Below are 24,381 nucleotides of genomic sequence, written 5' to 3' on the forward strand. Positions count from 1 at the left end.
GTCCATGTCAGTAAAAGTTTCAAACTGAATAATGAAAACATTTAGTCTCTAACAAAATGCACAAGCTTGTTTTATTTCATAATTTTTTCATACATATATACATATCATGAATTTTAGCTGCTGCTGATTGACACGCGACTGCTTTGCAAACTGAGGTATTAGATTCTGTAATCAAAAATTTGTAAAGAATCTTTGTGCTACTTGCAACAATGGTCTACAAGTGTATATGCGGATACATGAAAAAATAAATAAATAAATAAATCAAGGAGCAAAGTCACCAGGCTTTCCTACCTTGATATTTTTTTTCCCAAGGAACCACGTGATGGCATTCCTTTGCCAGGCTTTGAAGCTCTTACCATCAAGGTGGGCGACAACCTCCCCACCTGGAAAGGCCCGCTTCGTTGCCGAAACTGCCTCTAGAATCGCCTCCTTCCAAGTCCCTTCAATCTTATCATAATCCTTCACATTAGCACCTGGATCGGACATCAGCAGAGAGTAACCCGACAGCAGATGCCCCACCCAAACACCGTCTTTCTGTGCAATATCTGTATGGCGAGGAGCATAATGTCCGCCACCTATTCCTAACAATACCTTCTCCCCAGCGTGTATCTCCTCAGACCAGCAACCAACTGCCTGGTCTCCATCTAAGCCTAAACCTTTCATGAACACCGAGGCAACGGTGGCAGCTGCGTCCTCCCTCCTCCAGTAATCCTCTGTGCTGCCGATCTCGACGAACATCGCAGGAACTTCAGTCCACGGTCCGTGATGCGTTGCCTCAAGCGTAACCTCAAACTCGGGAAGAAGGTTGTTGTTAGCAGCCGTGGATTTCAATAAACGAAACCAAGCGCCGATGCGTGAGTTCGGAGGCGAAGCTCGACCGGGTTTCCCTCCAGCCGGCGAATTTGCATCATGCTCCAGGTGTGGTATGCCAATTGGGTGCACTGTGAGCGCAGGTCGGTTGGATGCCGCAGTGTGCCGGCTCATGAAAATAATTTCCGACACATTCTCCCCTGTCACAGTTTCCCATCGCTGCTCTAAGAAGTCCTCGTAAACTATCTTGTCCTGTAAGTGAATCATGCGGACATCTCGTGTTCTGTACGAGGGATTGTTATCAATGTCAGGCCCTCGCGTCCATGAGGAGCAGAGGGAGAGAAGCGCGGACGCGGGACCAATAGAAGCAGGGTCGGCCTTCGTGGCCACAAGCAAGCACACCATGGCTGGCCTATTTACCACAACAACAACAGCAACTATTTGTCAAAACATCAGCTTCGATTCCATTAGGGCTAAAATTTTCACAAAACGAGATGTTCTGTCGATCATCTTCTCCTTGGCGATAGTTCGCCAATTACGAGAGCAGACACAGGTTTATTTATTTATTTATTTATTTATTATGTAAGCGCCTAACTTTCAACATGCAGCCAGTGAAACAAAAAACAAAATTAAAAAAATAAAAATCCAAGAATTCCCACATCATAGCACTTGTCCGAAAGCCGAACATGAGAAACCAATTCACGAATCACTGGCCAGAAGATAACGAAGATGCAATCCAACAATCCGCAAAAATATAAAAAAAAAACAAAACAAAACGAAACAAAACAAACAAACAAACAAACAAACAAAAACAAAAAACGAAACAAAAAAAAACTTAAAACCCTAAACCCTAAACGAAGGAACTCTGAGGAATGTGTTGTTGAAAACAAAACCTGTGATTGATAACAAAGCCGCACAACTTGCCGATCTCAAGCCATCCTCCTCCTCCTCCTCCTCCTCTAGCAGCAGCAATAGCAATAGCGGTGAAGTGCCGCAACTGCACAAAATGAACTTAACCCCACTCCCTTTCCCTCGAAAGCAAAGCCGATGCCGGGCTCTGTCTGCACTCGTCGTGTAGAGAGCAATCCCCCAACACCCTCCAAAAACTAACTAAACCTGCACCCACTCACCCCCCCCCCCCCCCAAAGAGTGAGTGAGTTGGGTGTCGGTGACACTATTAGCTCTCCACGTCGATGATGTAGTTGTTGCACCTTTGGCAAAAAGACTAGTCTCAATTGTAGAGTGATTGTCTATGTAGAGAATGTTTTTTTTGTTTTTGTTTTTTTTTTGTTTTTTTTTTTTTTTAATATAAAGAAAACTCATGTGTTCAAATGGTAAATGAGTGAATCCAAGAGTGTGAAGATGTTTTTTTTTTTTTTTTTTTTTTTTTTTAATTCTTTTTTCTTTTAATAGAGTTAGATTGTTATTGATTGTTATAAAAAGACTTGTAATATTTAAGATAATAATATTGTTACTTCATTGTTAAATTGTTAAGCTTTTAGGATGCAAAGTAACTAATTTAATTAAATAATATATAACAAACAATTCTAAAAGTTTTTTTTTTATATTTTATATTTTTAATAGATTGTACTAAAAAATTTTGAATTAAAGAATTTAATATTAGTATTTTGCACAATATGTTAACTTAAAGAGATACATATATGCCTAAGAATTAATTTTTAGTTGTTATAATTAAATTTACTTTATGGTCATTAGAAAATCTTTATACTTAAGAAAAAAGGCAAGATGACACAACTTGTAAATCCTTTGATTGGTTGAAATCAGAAGCTTCAAATAGTTGGCTATATATTTAGAAAAATCAATCCAAAGATCATAAGAGAAAAAACATGAGATAAAATATATTTATATTTTACATAGCATAAACAATGTTGTATCTAAATTTACAATAGACCCACTTTAAAGAAATAGTTTTTACAAAAAATTTAAAAATTATGTTTAAACAATATTAAAAATAGCTATATTTTTTAAAAATTTAAATATTAAATAATTATATTTTGATAATTTTTAAAATAAAGATGTTAATTGATAAATTTAAAATTATAAAAAAATGAGATAGTATATTGTCTATTTTATACTCTTTTATCACTTTGTACCATCTCTAAAGGCTAAGGATTCTAAAAGAGTTTTTATTTTTATTTTTTATTTTTTATTTTTTACCAAGTGTAAGACATTTGTAAGGTTTTTTTTCTTGTATCATGGGCTTTTAAAGTGAGCTTCTTGGTATAAATGCCCCATAACTTCAGTTCTTATGCTTCTATTTTTGACATATGGTTTTAGCAAGGACATAATTTAAACAATGAATGCTATAATTTTTAATTTACTGGTGTTGCATGTAAAAGCCATATTACAAAATAAATTTTTGAGTTTATTTTTTGTTGTTGCATTCAAAACATTACATTATTCATTCATGTAGTCATTGATACAAACAAGAATAATATTGCAATATATAAGAATGAGTTTCACAATTTGTTGAATAATCCTTTTCTCAATAAAATTCTATTACTGGTGTACAATAAAATAAAATAAAATCACCAAGCTTGAAGAAATTTTAAATTGATTTATCTTTGATCAAATTTATGTTTATTTCTTCTCTAAATTATATTATGTCAAATGTTTGTAAAGAAATAAAAGAATATTACTACCTAGGAGTTTGGACAAATTGTAGTTCTTATTTATTTAAAAATTAAAAATGAACTTTCAAAAGCCATGTAGTATACTACAATATGGTATTAGTTGTATTACCACTTTATTAATTGTACAAATATAAGAGTTTTAACAAGATTAAGCATGGTAACTTGATACACTATCTTATTCAAAAACCTCACCTAACATTGACATTGATTGGCTTATAAAGCACTAAAAGATTGCCAAAAATTAATTGAAATATTTTAAATTTATATATATATATATATATATATATATATGAAGTTGTTGGCACAAGCTCAAATAATTGTTGTTGGGTTGCTCATCCTTCTAAGCTGCAATTGAATTGTGATTAGGTTGTTATAATACAAGCTATTTCAAATTGGTTTCATAGAGGAGATGAGCTTTTTGGCATCTTTGTGTTTAGAGTTACAAATAATCTTCTTTCAAAAGTATTGAAATATAGTTTATATCTTGATTCTTATGTTTGGTCAATGATGATCTTTTGTATATAACCTCACATTAGGAGGTTCAAACATGGCCTTTTTAGGTGATATTTCATCAGTGATGAGATCTCAAAATATCCCATGATATTTCTAAATATCAATTTATACTTCACTAAATCATCCACCTCGCAAGGTGGATAATTTTGAAATTAAAATATCAAAAGAGAGGCAGATGAAACATCAAAAAACACATTGCTTGCATCAACTCTCTTCTCTCTGTGACTCATTATCTGACTATACATACTTCACAAACTTGAAGCTGGTAATAAAGTCTGAATAATGATATTTTGGATTTGATATTGGCTTGAATTTGTATGTTGACAATTAAGATGCAGTTAATGCTAATGACATATCCTTCTTCAAAATCTCCCTCAATATTTGGCAAAACTATCTTCTTTTCAGCTGGGCACAAAGTTCTTAGTATTCTAATGTTTGAAGTGGGAGAATTTGAAGGTGTCATTCAACTTGGTGACACTTTTATAAATGTTCTGAAGCTCTCAAAAAAAATGAGATGAACATTTGTGAATATCTTGAGCTTTTTAGGGAGTCGGAGATGCAGTGTCTCATTGTGTAGAAAATCTGTTTTATAATGTATTAACAACCCAACCTTTTTCTTTTTCCACAGCATGGTGTTTGGTTTATTCATCTTATAAAATTGGGTCATTTTCTAAATGATCTTTGTATTTTTTTGTAAATATGTTTGTTTGGCTTAGTCTACCAAGGGAACATTTCAATGTCAAAAGCTGTAACAGTTAGGGACAGTTCTTACAATAAATACAAAATCGTCAACTGCAGGATTTGAACCTGCGCGGGGAAACCCCAGCAGATTTCGAGTCTGCCGCCTTAACCACTCGGCCAAATTGACTGGATTTCAACATGCGAAGTGCTCATATCTATTTATATCGGAATATAAGAACACAAACTGGTCACCGAAAACTTGGTAACATTTTCTACACAGAATGGTGGCCTGATGCTCTGTCACAAACGTAACCAGAACGGAATTTGAAGTTGTCTGTTGAAAATCACTTCCACAATGCGACATTTTGGAAGTGCTTCATTCGAGTTGCCTGTAATTCACACTTGCCTGCACGTTGGACAGCAGAGATCTGTGTCAGGTCGTCTCTCGCTTAGAAATTCATTCCGAGTTGTGTGGATTTTCTGTTAATTGTTCAATTTGAGGCTCCTGTTTTAATATCTGATGTTTTTGTTAGTCACCTAAATGGCAATGGCAGATTGCAGCATGCCATTCTGGAGTCTGGAGCTCGGTGATGTTTCGCATCATAGTTAGCATGTTATACTCGGAAACGTTTTCATGTCCAGGAACGGCCAATCTTTATGTGAACAAAGTCTTGTAAGTAGAGGACGGGACCGTTGAATATGTTCTGCTTTTAGAAGATTCAGGGAAACCAAGCCCTAATATTTTGAATGGACGAGCAGACAGTCATATAAATGGATTTGCTTGAAGAGCAGTGAAAAAATTGGTGAAGCGAACGTGCTGTTGCTGTAGACCTGGAGAGCAACGATGGCGAAGGTCGATCACGGAAGAAACAGACGCGCTATCGTTGTGGCGGTATGTTCCTGCTCACTGGTATTTTGAGGTTGGATTTTGTTGAATGAAGACCCCTAACTCTGACTACGGGTGGGAAATGTCGGAATTGGCACGACAAAAGCGGTCGTGGATTGTGATGTTGATAATTGACCATGAGTTGGCAGAAATAAGAGTTCAATCACCTAAACGGCCTCTGCTTGAGATTCCTGCAGCCTCAACTTGTTTGGTTTCATGTTCCCTCCCGCCCTTGCGCTGAGGTTTCTTGACATTCAAATCACACTTTCTTGTAAGAGTGTCTTAGAATCCCCCAGCATTGCCCTCGACTACAAGAAGTTTAGTTGCAGCGGTCCCAGTTAATAATTCCTGGGCCTGCATTGCGAGAATCCTGGTGTGTGGCGTGTTTTCATACTACTCCAGCGAAGCCAGTCCATCGGCTCAACTCATAGGTAGTAGGTCGTAGTTTAGCTGTGTTCGATTTGAATTGCTTACATGTTATTGTTAAAACATTTGTAAAATTGGTAAGGATGCAGGTGGTCCCGACTGGATGTTTGTTTTCTGGTGTGTTCGGTGAAACTTATAGGTCTGCGCTGAACGTGGGGGTATTGTTGAAGACTGTGCCATGGGTGACAAATTCTTTGCACTTCGTTCTATGATGATTATAGACGATTGTTATTGCGCAACCTCGTAGCATCTTGTCAGAATTTTCACCTAAGGAGTCGATTTTTAACATGACAGGGATCCTCGACGCCTTCACATGATCATCGCAAGCACTTTCAAATTTCAAACCCACATACGAACGAGTTCTACAATTGTTCTGACCGCCACCAATCTCCCGCACTCGTCCTTCCTCTCGTCCGGTGTTCAAGCTGGTTGTTTGGTGAAGCCTTTACACCATGCCGGCCGACATTTGCCGACCTCCTGCGGGGAAGAGGTCTTTGACGCGCGTTTCAGGGACATCGTCATTTGACATATTCAGGAGCAACAACACCCGACCGTGCAGTCCCCCGCACGCGACTCGTGTATTCAACGACGCCACTGTGAAGGGGAGTAATCCTTTGTTAGAGGCTGCTCGCGAAATGCATGAGGGCGTTTCCAGTTGTAAACCATGCCGGTCGAATCCCCAGAACCAGGTAGACAATCATGTACAACTACAATTACTGGGCCAGAGCGTCAGTCGGTGAGTCCTTGCAGATGAACAGGTTTCTGTACAAAGACGCCGTTCCTGATGGTAGATTGTCTTCCGCCTCACAGAATCTAATTTAGCTCACCCATCTTCCTTCTAAACAGTCATCTTTTGCAAGGGGATCAGAGAGTCAGATTACGTTTGGCGAGTGCATGACCCCCAAAGAAGCCGAAGGATTGATAGTAAGGTGAGCTCTAATTTATGTATGATGATTAATGCCTTCAGATCTGAATTAAATTGCAGTTGAAAATTGCAATTGATCTCCACTGCGAGTGGATTACTGGATGTGAAGATATGTAAGTGTTCAATGAATAACATGCTGTATTACAAATTGCAGGCGGCCCCGCTCTGAATGCAGGCAGATGGACTTGGTGGGGAACCACAGATTGGAGGAGAATTGCGGTGGTGTTGGATTGGATGTATCTGGTGGACTCACTTTCGTAATGATCACACTTTCGTCTTTTATGTGTTCCTTCGCATCAAATTCCTTCTTTTCGCAACTTGAATGTGAAGAATAGCTCGACATATTGTGCGAGAAGAGAACTTGCATCAAGTAAAGTTTGACATACAGTAGGTTTGCAGAAAAGTTTCAACTGCAGGCAAGAACTAACGCATGGGTGGGGAGATCTTTCTACAGCGGCCCTGCTCAAGTAGCAAAACTCAGGAGCTTGCAGGCCATGATGTCTTTGCTTTCACCAATGCGTCCGACTCACCTCCACCGCCTGTACGAGTGCCCTATTGTCCCCAGGAAATACGCATCCCACCACACGAAATGCCCCGCAATGTATGTCCTTATATCCATGATTGCTGTGCTTGTTCAATCTGCTTTTTTCTCTAAGATTTTCATCTCAAACTTACAGAAGGTTCGAGATGAGGTAAATTTTCATTTCCTGCCGAGTTACAGTTTGTACTTGGAATAAGTGTTTCGACCACCTTTTCACAGTATATGCAACTTGTGGCTGCTGATGACTCAGTTAATTTCACAATTCCGTGCAGCCAAAAAGATTAGAAAGCCATCTTCAAATGGGAGACCTCGTCGTCTCGCCAAAGAGACCATCAACGTGCCCGTCCTCTATTTCGTATCAAATACGGAGCCCAAACTGTGAGGGGTACGACTTTTTCTCCAGGGCACGACTAGTTGAGGAAGCAAAAACGCGGGCTTTTCGGGGGAATAACATATTTGATTTTAACGACGAGCCACGGAACATGGAAGAAGATGGGCATAACTTTACCTTGAGCAAGCTGGCACGACGTCGCGACTTAAGAGGAAACGACATATTTGGAGACAGCAAGCTGGGGGATACTTCGGATCTACGGTCTCCAGCCCCTTATGGCAGACGACACGTAGGCCCTTGTAATTCACAATTCTTGCGCGAAAACCCCCTTTCGTCCACCGACTCTGCCTGTCACAGGACAGCCTTGGAATCTGACTCTGTTTGAATTGTAAACTCACTCGAAACACCTTGACACTGCAATGAAAATGATAATTCTGTTTTTTCTCAGCATACTATCATATTTTCATTATAACTTCTCATCATATCATCCTCCCTTTCATCTTGAGCAGTCTGGTAGGCTTGAGTACACTTACCCTGATTAAACGCTCCATTCTTTAGCTACACACTTCAGAACATTCATGCACTTTTATCGAGTTAGTACTTAGAAGTTGCCTCTAGATGGTCTTGGGTGCTTCAATATTGACGGTCATTGACACGAGAGACTTCTATTACAGTTTATAATTCATGGAGCCGTGTCGTGAATATGAAATTCTTGAACCGTATTCGATTTACTTCCAGGTGAAGCAAAGTAGCAATGCCAAATGCAGTTGTAGAACTTGAACAATCCTTCAAGGAAATCTTATTCAGTTGATTCTAGTGCTGACTTGCTTGATTTAATAGCACATCGTTTAACTTACGTACACTGGCTCCACAAACTGTGCAAAACAGCAATGAAATCATGGAAAAGCCTGCCACTCCGAACACCGAAACCAGGCATTTATAAACTTGAGTTGTAGGTCATGTGGTTAAGCGGTTATGCTTTGTAAAATCTTGACTGTGAATACACGATGAATACCGTGTATTCACAGTCAAGATTTTATTATCTTGCAGCGCCACCATCTGTTCTCTTCCACAGAAGTTTACCGACGCCGTTTTTCTTGAGCCTCTACTACTGCCCAACAATCTGTTTCACTCGCACCCATTCTTTTTGACGAGTAGCTCCACGGAGAAGAGGTGAGCGAAAAACACTAGCTATTCATGGGAAAGGTCTTCGCAAGGATTCATTCCTCCATCTCTCGCCTGCATGAAGTTGACGAGTGTTGTTTGTAAGTTCAATCAACACTGCAGTGATGCTTGCAACTCTGCTGCACAAGTTGGTGCCGTGGTGGGCTCGATCATGGCAAAGTGTGAAACAGAGTGGGATGTGTGAAAAAGCCCCTATTTTACCAGCCTTGGTGGAAGGGTCCACCTCACATATGCTGAAGTACCTTGCAGGTTAGTGACCACTTGTGACACCGTTAGAAAAAGTTAAGCGGTTTAGAATGCTAAGAGTTGAAGAGTATTTGATAAAAAATTATAATATTGATATTTTAGTATTTTATTTTTAATTAATTTTTAATTCATGGTGCACAATTAATAAGTATTTTATAATAATAACTTGATTTTTCATGAATTTTGTTAATTTACAAACATTAATTAACAGAAGCCACAGGGTTTGGAGAGTTACATGGTTAAATGGGATTAGACAAGGCAATGCCACATAGCTGTGTGTAATTGGGCAAGGCAAGACCACAGAGCCATTATGGTGGAAGCAATTAGCATAGATTCTAGGGCCATAGCATGAATAAATTTTATCATACATTCAATGCACCACATTTAACGGTTGATATTCCCTAATAATCAATATTCTTTTCTTGAAACAAATGATATTAATCAATGAGAAAAAAATTATACATATATGAAAAAATTGGAATATAAATCTTTTTATATTTACAAATATTTAAAATCTAAATTTAGTGGAATTTATTCAAAATCGCTTTATTTTAGCATACATCTTAGTAAGCAAAAATTGCTTCAACTTCAGCTGTGAATTTTACATTTTGAATTTTCATACAAGTAACATGATGGATTAACATTCATTTTTATTTATTTATTTATTTTTGGTGCTGCTATTACTTTAAAATAAAATATAAATAAATAAATAAATAAAAAATACCTGGTCTGTGCTCATTTAAATGCGTTTCTCATATTTGGTCTAATTTCATGTTGGCAAAAAACTGCCCAAAAAAACATATACCTATACACATGAAATACAACTTTACATGTTTTTTTTTTATAAGGTTATTATTATTTTTCCATATTTGTGTAAATTAGTAACAAAGTATGTTGGTTATGTTCTGTAACTCAGAAGTGGTACACACAAACGTTATATAATATGAATTATTTTCTTCAGAGCAAGATCAGTTGTTATTTGGAGTTCATGAGGTTATGTTTACAGTGTATATAAATATAAATACACATTTGTACATAAAATAGTTTTAGTCATGGCTTGTTATTAAGATTGCATGATACAATAGTTTAAAGAAAAACTACATTCTTTTTGAAACAGAACATTTAGCTGTCGATATCTATATCTTAAAAAATTTAAAAGCGTGTTAAACATGAGTGTAAATTTTAGAATAGTATCCTGTTTCAATAATAGTGAAACAGAAACAAGGATAATGTGCCTCAGGTTGCAATCCAAAATCCAAACCTTTACCTTAAAAGAATATCCGCTCTTTCGAGTTGAGCACATAATATCCTTCGTTGATGCTTTGGAATCACTTTCTAATTCCTTCCACACAACACAAACCCAAGTTATTGCAACGGCCATATTTATAAATTAGAAGCAACCACTTTATATTTAAAAACACGTGTACTCCCAATTGACTTCAATCCAAAACCAACTCTTTCTCACCCAAAGCACGTGCTTGTCAAAGAATCAATAACATGGTTCTACAAAAATGTTTCCCGCAACAAGTCTTCATTCTCTACTGAAACATTCCCACACAAAACCAATAGCAAAACCAATGTACACTGCTTCATCCAAAGTGCTCACACAAGGCCACTGTTTCACACTTTTAATATTGGGATCCATCAGATTCGCAATATCATAAACGTGAAGGCAAAAAAAGGCACTGCAGTCATGTGAGGGCAAAGTCAAAGTGGACAACCGACAGTGAGGGGATCGCAAGAGCAGGGCATTGGAGATTCGAAGGAAAGCAAAGCATAGGAAGAGTCTCCACTGATGATGATGCTCTTTGCCCCTCCCAGCGATGCCAGCATAGGATTCCCGAGCTTTGTCGCTCTCTCCACATCTTTCGGTAGCGTTGTTTGTGTGTCTGTGATTGTTTGAGTTTGTGGGCGTTGTCATGAGCTTTCGGGCCAAAATGAAGGGGACCATGAGAAGCTCGTGCTTTAAAGCATATGCGAGACTCGTGTCATACCCGAAAAGCACTGCGGTGATCCGTTTCGTCCGGCTTCCTGCACACTGCAGGGGCATCAGCGCTGCACTGCGCTTGTCCGATCCGGACGAAAGCTGCAATCCTGCCAGCCTGTGGGCGATCATGGCGGATACCCCACCGCCGGAACTCCCTCCCTCCCTCGCCTCCTTGCGATGGCGGTATCGGGCCCAGCCAGTCCCACCCCTCGTGGACAACCCACGGTCCCCGATCCCCTTAGCATTTCTCTTCGCGGTCCCTGTAGCCCAACGACGCCCTCTATGGCGGCCTGTAAAGTGGCCCTCTTCTTACCGAGGTTAAAAGAGCCTGCGATGGCACCCTCTCGCTGCAAAGGAATAGGTACCCAGTTTACTAGTACAAGTATTTTAACCAGACAATGTATACACATACATCAATAATCACACAGTGATGATAATGAGAATTAAGCTCTGTACTACTATTACTCATGACATTACAGGGTGTAGACTGAAAGAGACAAAAGAGAAACCTATCAGAGCAAGTAATGCACTGCTCAAAAGGTACTCCGGATGAATGCAACTCTAGACTAAACTACACTGTACTTCGTTAACAATGTAACATCAATACTCCCACACATTGGTACATAGAATGTGCATGTAGTTTCTCGATACAAAAATTCTCCCACTCTACTATACTTTCATGACAATGTTGAGTCCTTCTCGAAGACAATGGAATTTCTCAGGCTTTTGTAAAAAGATCAGCAAACATCAGATTAGTTGGAACATAACTGGTGTGGATATCACCTTGAGCTTGAATCTCACAGATAACATGATACTGAATCTCAGTGTACTTTGCGCGCTTATGATATTTGGGATAATGAATCAAACATATAGCAGGTCGATTATCCAAAAAAAGAAGAGTCGGTCTAGCTTGTCCATAGCCAATATTTTGCAACAAACATCAGATCCACACAGTCTCTTTGCTAGCAAGACATGCTACAATATATTCAAACTCGGTAGTAGAGCTAGTAGTGCATAACCGCTTGCGATTACGCCAAAAAATCGGTGCTTGTTGAGCAAGATAACAACTCTGCCACAACTCTTATGGTCGTCAAGATCACCAACATAATCATCGTCAGCATAAGTTGTGAGGATGTTGTTGGCATCAAACTTAAAGTGACATAAAGCATAATCTGTAGTATCACGAAGATACTTTGCAATGCACTTAACAGCAGTGCAGTGAATCTCATGGAAGTTATTGGAGAACTGAGAAACCTTATTGACTGCTAAAGAGATATCAAAGCGAGTATCGATAGCTGGATAAAGCATGCTATCAACAATCTCTTGGTATAGAAAAACTGGAGTAATAGTATCATCATCTGGTCTCGAAAGTTGTGGGTGAACATTACTGTTGGCAAGGGTCGAAATAAGGTTGCATGTAACAAAGCTAAACTTCACCAGTATAGATTCAACAAAATGCTCTTGGTCAACATAAAAAAGAAAAACAATCCCTAATTATTTGCAAACCAACATAAATATCCATAAAGTCCACAGTAATTTTGAAATGGTGACATAGACAGTCAATGACCAGCTTGACGCGATGTTTGTCTGGACAAATTCCAAAATCGTCATCAACCCAAATGAAGCAAATAAGGTCCATTTATTTGATCTATGGTCTAGTAAAACACACATGGATCAACAGTACTTTGCTGGAGATCATGACGTTTGAGGAAAGTAGTAAACTTTGTGTTCCAAGTTCAACTAGCCTATTTCAAGTCATAAAGACTTTTGCCTAAACGACATATTTTTCTAGTGTTGTGAGGAAGAAGATAACCATGAGGTAATTCCATATAGATTTCTTTATATGGATTACCTATAATATTGTCCATTCATTGTATCCATAGAGTATAGTCATTTGCAACTTTAACATTGTAGCACTTATCTTGGATTAGTTCAAAAATCTTAAACCTTTGTCGATTATCATATATGTATTCATTTGCACTAGAGTTTGCATATCAGATATGGTCATAATTGGTTGAAGAATTAGCAAAGCTAATATAATAGGCTTTACTCTTTGCAAACAAATTGCAATTAAAGGAATCATCATAGATAGGAGAAGTAATAACATATGGTTGACTACACTTTGATTTGAATATTTTTTTAGGTTTTTGATATTATAAAGGAGAATATTGATCACTTCCATTGCTAGTATTATTGTATTCATAGAGATTATTCCTATCTTAGTGACATTTTTTATTACAACTATGACATCAAGTTTTCTTTTTAAGTTAAGCAAGCCTATCAATCTTGAATTTCTTTGGCTTTATATTAAAAAAAAGACAATTTTTGTTCCAAAAGAAAGATTGATTTAAGTGAAGAAGGTATTCTTTGCTTGAACATCTATCTATCAACCATACTCTTTAAGAGCTATTTCATGCTTTATTAAATAAGATTAAATATGACAAAGAGTCTATGCAATTATTGGAGTGATGTTCAATACTAATAGAAAAGATTTGTAACTAGGAGAAAGACTAATCTTAATCTTGCTAACTAATTGTTGCTCATTGATTTTTTGATTCAAATCAATAAGTTATTATGCTAATTTGTATAGAGTACTAATATAAATTACAATCAAAACATTTTTACCAAGCTTTAAACTGTAATATTTTTCTTATAAAACTATAATACACTCTTTAGAGATGCATAGCAATCAATATACATAGAAACAATTAAAACAATTCTAAGACATGAACTAAAGATATATAAGAAAATGGACTAGAAGGGCTTGATTCATAACATATTAGTGCAAGTACTTTAATCAAACAATGTATGCACATATATCAATAATCACACAATGATGATAATAAAATCTTAAGCTTTGTACTACTATTATTTATGACATTATAAGGTATAGACTCAAAGAAACAAAAGAAAAACGGATCAAAGCAAATAATGTACTACTTGAAAAGTACTCTCAAATGAATACAATTCTATACTAAATTACACTATACTTTCTTAATATTGTAACATTAATATAATTTTATAATTTTTATTCTTCATTTATGAAGAGATTTTAGATAATTAATATATATATATATATATATATATATATACCTATTTTCCCACTAAATTTGGAACTTAATATTAAAAAGAATAGAAGCTATGGAGATTTGATAAGAGCTAAGGGAATTGGTTGGAGAGATAAAATTAAGTATTACAAAGAGGAATCAAAACATAACTATAGCATAAATAGTCTATTGTATAAGTAGTTAGAATCAACATGAATTCAAGACTATTGAGAAGATACTAGAAACCTCAACCATTGGTATTAGATGTCAAGGATAAGAACTTAAAGAGTGTAATTATACATGTAGTATATTTTATAAAAAAGTTGATATAAAAAAAATGAGAAAGTCTATATATATATATATATATATATATATATATATAAGATGAAATTAAAATGGCTATTGCAAAAGACAAAAAAAACTATAATCTCTTAAAATTGAACCAACAACAAAAAAAAAATTGGTAAGAATAAAAAAAATCCTTATTCTTGCTCTTACATATACTATTTAAATAAAGAATTATGTAGTAACATTATATGAGTTATTCAATGCATATTTAACTTGTGGAACATGAATCTAACTTATAAAGTAAGTTTCTAACATGTGCACCACATGACCAACTTGTATAATATGTGGTCTACTTATAAAGCAAGTTGTTAATATGTACAATACATGATTAACTTGTTAGCCAAGCTTTCAACTTATAAATTACCTATAAATATTTATAAAATCAAATCCACATTCATAAAGCTTATAAAAAGGTATTTTATAAGATATTATTAAAATTAATTACTTATATTTAATTCTTTTTATTTAAATAAATATTAATATTAATATATATGTCTATAATATTACCTCTTTTTTTGAAGAAAAGTTCTACAAAGAGTAATAATCACATATTAAATAAGTTAAAGATGTAATATATTCTATTTGCTACATATTATAATCTTTGTTTATATTAAAGATATTTGATAGGTCTTCTCAATAATTGATAGTATTTCATATCAAATTAAAAAAAATACCTTTTTATTTAATAATTATTGAGATGTTCATAACTTCTTTTAAATAAGACATTTGAAGAACCATCATGAGTGGTTTTTCACATGTAATAGTATTATCAAATATTGAGAGTCTCTTGTAAGATTGTGATATCAATTGCATTATATCTTATAATCCATTCTAGTAAAAGAATGTTGTTCATTTCTATCACATCATCTTCAAAGTTGCAACAATCTCAATATCTTGTCTGATAACTCAATAAAAAATACTTGTTGAATAAAATCTGCTAACTATTGATTCTTTGATATATTAATGTGACACTTATTAAAAAAAACAAAAAATTATAATAAAAAATAGAATACAATCTTTATTGAATATCTTTTATTTTATATTAAAGATTTTTTTTACTATTCATCTTAGTCTTGATGGATGTTGTTGAAGAAAAATATCAAACTTCTATATTGCATTTGCAAGATTTTTAGATGGCTTCTGTATGCATTGTTAAGGACAAGAAGTAAATGAAAGCAAATAAATAAGTGAGATTTTTTAAAAAAATATATAAAAATAGAGAATTATGTATACTAAAAAAGAAATTGGAATGGCTATTGCCAAAAGTCAAGAAAATAAGAGACTCTTAAAACTAGATTAGAAACAAAAAATCAGTTGACAAGAGTGAAGAAGGCTTCACTCTTATGTCTGTATATATTATCTACCTAGGATCTATGTGATGACATTCTATAGAATCTCCAAAAATGTGTTGAATTTGCATGACACATATATTGACTTGCAAGGCAAGTTTTCTATATAGGTGCCACATAGTTAGCTTGTTGACCAAGTTTCTAACCTATCAATTAATTATAAACATATGTAAACTCAAAATAGTATCTAAAAAAAATTTAAAAAATTTATTTAGAAGGTATTATGAAATTAATCTAATTTTATCTAATTCTACCTATTTATATTATTTAGGTAATAATTATAGTAGATATATATCCGTAACATTACCCCCCCTTCTAAAAAAGAGTTCCACAAGGAACAATAATCATATATTGAAGAAGTCTAAGATGTGGCAAATTATATTTGTGACATACTTTGATCTTTGTTTTCTTTAAAGGTAATTAATAGATCTTCTCAGCCATCGATAATATCCCATTTTAAGACAAAAAGACCACCCTATGATTTGATCATTTTTTTTTACCTTTGTAACTTCATTCAAATAAAACATTTATAACACCATCAAGATTTGTGCCTACCTCTAATAAAATCACCAAACATTGAGAGACTTTTCTCAGATTGTGATATCAAATACATTGTATTTTGTCATTTATTTGAGAAAGAACATATTGTTCTTAAAGGTCTTCACCACTAATATGTCATCTTGAAGACTATGATAATCACAATGTCTTATTTGATAAGTCAACAAATGATGATTCTTGAGTTGAATCCACTAGCTATTGATTTTCCATCTCCTTAATGCCACAATTATACAGAAACTACAACAAAGATAGAAGGTAGAATATAATCTTTCTTTAAACATATTTCTTTCATAGCAAAGATTTGATATCCTTCATTTTGATTTTGATGGATGTTATTGATGAAAAGCCTCCATTGTCTTTATTGCATTTGCAAGATTCTTTACTGGCTCCTATGTGCATTCACTAATATCATATCTGTGCTAATGGACAAGATATTCCAACATATTTAGGCACTGCCTTGAGTCTAAAACTTCTTCCACTTCAAATTCTTCAATATTGTCTACTAGGAGGAGGTAGGACTTATCTTCTTCTTGGTATGTTCACACTCTTATATGATTTAAGAAGAGACACGTAGAATACATGATGGATTTTCATTGATTCCAATAGATATAATCAATAAGCAACTAAATTGATTTGTCCACAAATAGGAAAAGGTCCAAGCTTGCAGTAGTCCAATTTGTTGTAAGGATAAGTAGTCTTGATAGTATAATGAAGTAATCATACCTTGTTGTCTACATTGAATTATGGTTATTCTTTTTGTTAGATATTTGAGTTGATATTTTGTCATTTTATAGCTTCTTTTAATTGCACCTTCATTGTTGCAAGTAGCTTTGACAAACAATTTGCCAAATCTTTTGCAACAAGATTATCAACTTTTGAGAAGTCAAAAATATCAAGTCGTGGATGATAACCATTATTGATAAAGAACAATATTTGATGTGTAGAAAAATAAATCATATTATTATAAGCAAACTCTGCTAATGGCAAGATGGTTCTTCAATTGTCTTATTGATAATTGATGATACATCTTAAATATTGCTTCAAAACTGTATTTACATGCTCTATCTATCAATCAGTTTGAAGATGAAAGGTCAAAGAAAGCTTTATGTCTACCTTTAGAATCTTAAAAAAGATTTTTTAAAATCTTGATATAAATTGAATCTCCCTATCTAATATAATATCTTTTAACAATTCATGATATTGATAGATATTATTAAAAAAAAGCTTGGCATTTTCTTTACTTATGATAGATTTTGTACATGGTATAAAATGTGCCATTTTAATAAAAAAAAATCAACTATCACAAATATAAAATCATACAAATTTGAGACTTAATGATCCGTAATAAAATCCATAAAAACAAAAAACCATGGTTGATCTAAGATAGGTAATAGATGTAGAAGTTCATAAGGTCAATGATAAAGAATTTTTGACCTTGAAAAAATGTCACATGATTGAACAAAGTCTTTTACAACCGTCTACATTTGAGTCACAAAAAATCTCTACATATCAGCTCCAAAGTCTTGTTGTATCCAAAATGTCACACTGCTTGAAAGTTGTGATGTGCTTGAAGATTATATAAACATGCTTCTCCTTCTTGAACATATAGGTGTTCTTTGAAATAAAGTAGGTTGTTCTTGAATTTGAACTTAAAAGTATTATGAGACTTAGAAGAAATATTCTTGATATCATAAATAAGAAGATCAAAAGACATACTTGATTGAATTTACTTGTGAAAAGTTGAATCAATAGTCAATGTTGATTTCACAACTTGAAGATGAAATTATTTTGGCTTTAATAAAATTATCTTTTGTTGATCAAAGTTGCATTTTCTTCTTTTGGCGCAAAACAAGAACGTCTAGAAAGGACATTGAACAAATCTTATTGTTTTCTTAGCCAATAAGTGATATTGAACTTAAAACTTGACAAAAACATGCTCCAACGAGTTTGGCGATGATTCAAAATATGTGTTAACATGAAGTATTTGAAGTTCATATGATTCATATATATAGTGATTGGACTAGAAGCATGTTTCTTAAAAAGAATTTAAAATTGCAAGAAGTTCTTTTTCATGGATCTTATAGTTAATCTTGATTATTGAGAATTTTTTGGAATAAAAAGTTATTGGATAGAGCTTGTCATCTTTTCCTATTTGTGATAAAATAACACCTATAATAAAATTTAATGGAACTATTTTTATAAAAAATACCTTAAAAAAGTCAATACAATAGAAGAGTGGTGCATAAATAAATACTAACTTTAAGGTTTCAAAAGATGTTTCAACTTCTTAACTCCAATCAAGTTTGTCTTTGCATATAAGATGTGTAAGAAGAGTCGCAAGTTGAGAAAAATTCTTAATGAAGATCTGATAATAGTTGGCAAAGCTCAAAAAGTATTACATATTTTTTATTATTTTTAGAATCTTCCAATTTATAATATTTTGAACCTTCTTCAGATCCATCATAAGTCTTTTGTTGGAAATGATGTATGCAAAGAAATTAACTTGAATAGTATGAAATATACACTTTTCCAACTTAGCATACAATCTTGCATCTCTAAGTTTTCGTAACACATGACAAATATGAATTTTATATTTTTTTTATGTTTTCAAAATAGATTAAAATGTTATCTAAATGACAGATAATAAAATCATCTAAAAATTTACAAAAAATATCATTTATAAGATATTAAAAAGTAGTTGGCGCATTCATGAGTCCAAAAGGCATGAAATTGTATTCGAAGTGTTCATATCTTATTTAAAATATAATCTTCGATTCATCTTTGTCTTTAATATGGATCAAGTTATATGCTCCTTGTAGATCTATTTTTATTTAGATCTTAACTTGATTTAGTTGATTAAGAAGTCCAAATATCAAGAATAAAGGATACTTATTCTTAATGATAAACTTATTGAATCTTTAATAATCTATGCACATTTGTACTGATCCATCTTTTTTTTTCACAAATAAGATAGAAGTTTTTATAGGAGATTTCAAATAGCATATGAAATTCTTGGCTAAGTTCTTATAAATATACTTTTTGAGTTTAGCTAACTCATTTTGTGATAAATTATAGATTAAAACAAATGGTAGTTGACTTCCTTCTTTAAAGTTGATTGAATAATCATATAGATGATGCTTTGACAGAATATTTGTATTTTTTTTCTAAAAAACATCTTGAAATTTTTTGTACCGACTTAGAATGATATTTGAAGTCTTTCTATCATTAAAAATGGGTGCAGCATAAATAACAAAAGATGATCTTTCCTTTGCAACATCTAAGAAAGCTATGGCACCTAAGAGTATGAATTTGGCTACACTTGACTCGTGGCTTTTCATATAACTCTTAATAATGCTCTGAAGAAAATCAAGTTTACAAAAAATCCAATCTATTAGAAGATTATATTTTTTTAGGCATGATAAATCTAAAATGATTGAATTAGAGAGAGACTTAATTATATTAAAAATTATGAAAATATTATGACCATTTATTATTACATCTGTAGGAAGTATTTCATGAGTAATATCTCTAGAAGATAACAAATGGCCATCTATGACTTCTATATGTATGGATTTAATTTTTTATACTACCCATATTCTATGGCTTATAACAAATTCTTCATCTAAGAAATAAGTTGAGGCTCTTGAGTTTCTTAAGATAGAGGCATTATAATTATTAGGTTTTAAATGCATATTTATTGTAAAATAAGAAGAAGGTTCTGAAGAAAGGATAGGACCTTCATTTGTACAAGATTCTAGCTGCATGGTTCCTATTGCAGCTAGATAAATTTATTTTTTGAAATTTTTTCATCCTTAACAATTGTACTCCTCATTTTGTAGTTGCATTGTTTCTTTGGAAAATACAAAGTCAATTACTTAATTCAATGTCAAAGGATCAGATAAGTTGAGTATGAATTTCTTTACCTCATATTGTAATCTTTAGAAAAATTAGCTGATAAGGGCAACAACATCCTATTTGATATTAATCACTAGTTGTCAAAATTATGAAGTGTATGATGTCATTGATCGATTGCCTTGTCACAAGATACAAATCTTATTGGTTGTAATACAAATTGTATCATGTTTTCTATACATAGATCAAAACCCAGCCAAAAAAGTCTCTTAATTATTTAATATTGAATCTCATCATTTAAAAAAAGATAAAAACAATAATAATGCCAAACTTTAAAAAAGTGTATCAATGAATCTAACTTGTGATCTTGAGATTGGATAGCTTTGGGGTTGAAGTTCAATCATGAGTTGTACTTGATTAATAAATCCTCAAAACTTAAACCTTGTGCCATCAAACTTCTTGAATAAGGTAGCTTTGGATTCTCTAACATTGGAAGGATGTTCTACTATAGCAAAAAGGATGTGATTTTGTATAGATGTTGAAGTGGTTTCAATTATTTTTGTATCTTAACTTCCATCCATTTTTGTTATTCTTGGTGGTCATAAACTGAATTGATGCATTGTAAGCATCAATTCCTTGAATTGTTCTTACATTTGTATCATTGCACTTTTTATTTCAAGAAGCTTTGCCATAATAATACTTAAAGAAAAAATATCAAATATTGCTCAAGATAAGCAAAAGAGAGAGGACTTGAGAATAAAAAAAATACTAAAAATAATATTAGTTTAAAAGAAAAAAATGCTCAACTTCTAATATACTTATGTCTTATTAAAAAAAATTTCACTCTGAATCAAGAAAAGACAAAGTTCTAATATTGTAAGTATATTCTTGTCAATCTTATTTATTATGTTCACTTTTTATATTTCTATTTAGATTTCTTTGAAAGGTTTTTAATTAAATTATTATTGATTATTACTTATAATCTAAATAGAAATATAAAAAGTGAACATAATAATTTATCAATTATAAATACATAAAATAAAATTTATTATAGAAGGATGAAAGAATGGCCTTGATTTTTATCATTTGTATTGTGGAATGATCAAATAATTTATAGTTTAGTAATAGAATATATGCCTATTGAGTTCATGACAAGTTAAATACATATTATGCTAATTAAAAAAATATATCAACTTGGATTGTATTACTATAGAAAGATAGATTGACAAAAAAAAAACTTTTAGGATCACCTTTTGTCAATTATGCCACATGTCTTTGTAATAGTCAAAATACTTTAAGTGGCATTTCAAACTAGTATGAAGTTTATTAAAACATTTTTGAAAAGACAAATGTTAATAATCTTTTAGAGCATTATCCTTATGATTATTCAATTGATTTTTAAGAAAGATCTTAATCCCTATTTGAACAATCTATAACTTATAAAATAAGATATATTATCTATTTCTATAAAAAAAATTACATATCTCATAAAATATCCTAGTATATATAATGTCTTGTATGACTCAAGAAGAATTACATAGAACATGGAATAAATCTTTATACAGTTTGATAGGTTTAAACAATTTGTAATTAAATTTATTTGTTTGCAAACAAAAAATGATTAAAGTCTATAGTAATCCAACTTATTAGAAAGACAAATAGCCTTAATATTAAAATAAAATAATTATTTCTTATTAGTAATGTGTAATCAAGGTTATTCCTTAAAACAATCATTTGCATTGATCTTTCATTATTCTTAAGCTTCTTATAATTGTACCAATATTATTAGATGTAGTTTTAATAAATAATTTTTTAAATCTTTCGCCAAAAGATTATCAACTTTTGAAAAGTAAAAAATATCAAATTATAGATGATAACCATAGTTATTATAAAAAAGTGATTGTTTAGTAAAAGAATGTATCTTATTATTATTATCAAAATTTATTAATGGAAAAATAATTGTCCAATCAACTTAATGGTAGTTGATGGTATATTTAAAATATTACTCAAATAATTAATTCACTCATTTTGATTGTTTATGGATTTCAAAATAAAAGATTAAAGATAGTTTTATATCTATTTTCAATATCTCAAGAAGATTTTTTCAAAACCTAGATATAAATTTATTTTTTTATTTGATATAATATATTTTACTAATTCATAATAGCAATAAATATTATTAAAAAGAATCTAGATGTTCTTTTACATATGATAGATTTGTATAAAATATGTCATCTTAATGAAATGATCTACTATCACAAATATAAAATCAAAAGAGTTCAAGATAAAAAAAAAATATTATAATATAATCCAAAGAAACAGAAGACCATGGTTGTTCTAATATAAATAGTGGTTAGAAAAGCTCATAAATGCAATGACAAGAAATTTTTTGCTTGTGAACAAATATCTTATGATTGTAAAAAGGCTTGAATTGCCTTTTAAATTTTAAGCCACCAAAAATTTCTTAAGATTATTTATAAGATCTTGTTGTATTAAAAATATTTTAGAACTCAAAGATTGTAATGAGCTGAAAAATTGTGATAAGTTTAAAAATCATGTAATAGTAATTTACCTTCTAGAATATATAAATATTTTCTAAAATAGAGAAGATTGTTTTAAAATTCAAACTTAGAAGTATCATACAATTTAAAAGAATTATTCTTAATACCAAGCATAAGATAATATGAGGACTTACTTGATTGAGGTTAATCAATAAATATTGAATCAACAATCAATGTTCATTTTATTTTTCAAAGATGAATTTTCTTTAATTTTTTTTAAAAAAATATTATTAATTAAAGACTACATTACTTTCTTTTGTTATAAAATAAAAAGATCTAGAAAGGACATCTAAAATTTTTTATTGGTTTCTTGGCCAATAAGTAATATTAAATTCAAACCTTGCCAAAGACATCTTTTAACAAACTTAACAACAATTTAAAACTTATGTCAACATAAAATATTTGAAATTATTGTAATTTGTACAAACAATCACTTGATTGGAAGTACTTTTTAAATAATCGCCTTATTCTTGAAATGAATCCATAATTATAAAAAATTCTTTATTGTGGATTTTGTAATTGATATTGACTATTGAAATTTTTCTTGAATGAAAAGCTATTAAGTGAAATTTGTCATCTCTTTCTACTTATGACAATACTACACTTAAGACAAAATATAATGCAATTTTTTCCAAAAAAAAATATCTTGGAAAAGTCAATACAACATAAGATTGGTGTTGTAATAAATAGTATCATTTATAACTTGGTGTAATACTTAAAAGTTACAAAATCTTGGTGCAATACTCAAATTTTGTAACTTATAAGTATTGCACCAAGATTTTACTTGTTTATTTGATATTAATCATGATTATTTTTTAAACTATCTAGATAAGCAATATCATAAATAATTTAGCTCACAAATAATTAAGGCAAAACAAGCTAGTTATCACATATTGTAGGAATTTTTTTAAAACAACAAAAGTAAAGAAACATGAATTGTGTGCCATTGTTGAATATCATAACAATCCAAAGTGCAAATGGAAACAATAAGAAATAAACTTTAGGAACAAACATTCATATCAAGTTGTTGTGTTTTTTAAATAGATAAATTAAAACAAGCTCAATGATGTACACTTATAACAAATTAGAAATAATATTATTGTTGCACTAGATTTTATTCTTACTTGCAAAAACAATTTAGCAACATCAAAACTAGTGGAAGATCTTGCTTCTTCAATACAACAAACATCCCTTATGCACAAAACTTAAAAATAAATGTAAGAAAATAAGAAAATAATAAAATAAAATTACACCCACCCACAAACATCCCTTAAACATGAAACTTACAAATTTATGTTAACATAAATAAATAAATAAATTACACCCACACACACAAACATCATGCTTCAGCAACTCAAGACCGAACCAGGGTTATCATAGGAGACGAGTCATGCAGCATAGAATTCAACGAAAACGGCGCCCGTATCTCACACGTCTGCAGATTCATTCATTCAGGAGATGTTCCCGAGGGCATCCAGAAA

General features: G+C 32.3%; 2 protein-coding genes and 1 non-coding gene across 8 annotated transcripts; 1 reads left to right on the forward strand and 2 right to left on the reverse strand.

The window, feature by feature from the left end:
• Positions 1-40: 40 nt before the first annotated feature.
• On the reverse strand, positions 41-1,980 carry LOC112279445 (D-aminoacyl-tRNA deacylase). Its single transcript, XM_024513881.3, has 2 exons — positions 1,704-1,980; positions 41-1,222 (listed from the first exon to the last, which is right to left on the reverse strand). The coding sequence occupies exon 2, from the start codon at positions 1,213-1,215 to the stop codon at positions 262-264; it is 954 nt and encodes a 317-aa protein (XP_024369649.1). The 5' UTR covers positions 1,216-1,222; positions 1,704-1,980; the 3' UTR covers positions 41-261.
• Positions 1,981-4,763: 2,783 nt separating this feature from the next.
• TRNAS-CGA (transfer RNA serine (anticodon CGA)) lies at positions 4,764-4,845 on the reverse strand. Its single transcript has one exon. It is a non-coding gene; the product is annotated as a tRNA-Ser (tRNA).
• An 80-nt stretch (positions 4,846-4,925) lies between these two features.
• Positions 4,926-8,217, forward strand: LOC112279562 (uncharacterized). 6 transcript variants are annotated; one of them, XM_090248638.1, is made up of 7 exons: positions 4,926-5,550; positions 5,742-5,975; positions 6,265-6,659; positions 6,817-6,899; positions 7,050-7,152; positions 7,350-7,496; positions 7,709-8,217. In XM_090248638.1, exons 3-7 carry the CDS (start codon positions 6,423-6,425, stop codon positions 8,150-8,152), a joined length of 1,014 nt encoding a protein of 337 aa, XP_090104764.1. In that variant the 5' UTR covers positions 4,926-5,550; positions 5,742-5,975; positions 6,265-6,422; the 3' UTR covers positions 8,153-8,217. The 6 variants fall into 6 exon arrangements, with proteins under 6 accessions (XP_090104764.1, XP_073388604.1, XP_024369914.1 ...); XM_073532503.2 differs by having other exon boundaries at positions 5,831-5,975; XM_024514146.3 differs by lacking the exon at positions 5,742-5,975 and having other exon boundaries at positions 4,926-5,095; positions 5,418-5,550.
• Positions 8,218-24,381: the final 16,164 nt, after the last annotated feature.

Source organism: Physcomitrium patens, chromosome 3 (assembly GCF_059467195.1).
Source record: "Physcomitrium patens ecotype Gransden chromosome 3, ASM5946719v1, whole genome shotgun sequence".
In the NCBI taxonomy this organism is placed as follows: Eukaryota; Viridiplantae; Streptophyta; class Bryopsida; order Funariales; family Funariaceae; genus Physcomitrium; species Physcomitrium patens.

What these genes read in the sequence shown, in the direction of transcription:
- LOC112279562 (XM_090248638.1), top strand. Translation starts at nt 6,423, where the DNA reads ATGCCGGCCGACATTTGCCGACCTCCTGCGGGGAAGAGGTCTTTGACG. An exon ending in GGTCGAATCCCCAGAACCAG is followed by an intron (nt 6,660 to 6,816) that starts GTAGACAATCAT and finishes CCTTCTAAACAG; the next exon opens with TCATCTTTTGCAAGGGGATC. An exon ending in CACACGAAATGCCCCGCAAT is followed by an intron (nt 7,497 to 7,708) that starts GTATGTCCTTAT and finishes AATTCCGTGCAG; the next exon opens with CCAAAAAGATTAGAAAGCCA.
- LOC112279445 (XM_024513881.3), bottom strand. Translation starts at nt 1,215, where the DNA reads ATGGTGTGCTTGCTTGTGGCCACGAAGGCCGACCCTGCTTCTATTGGT.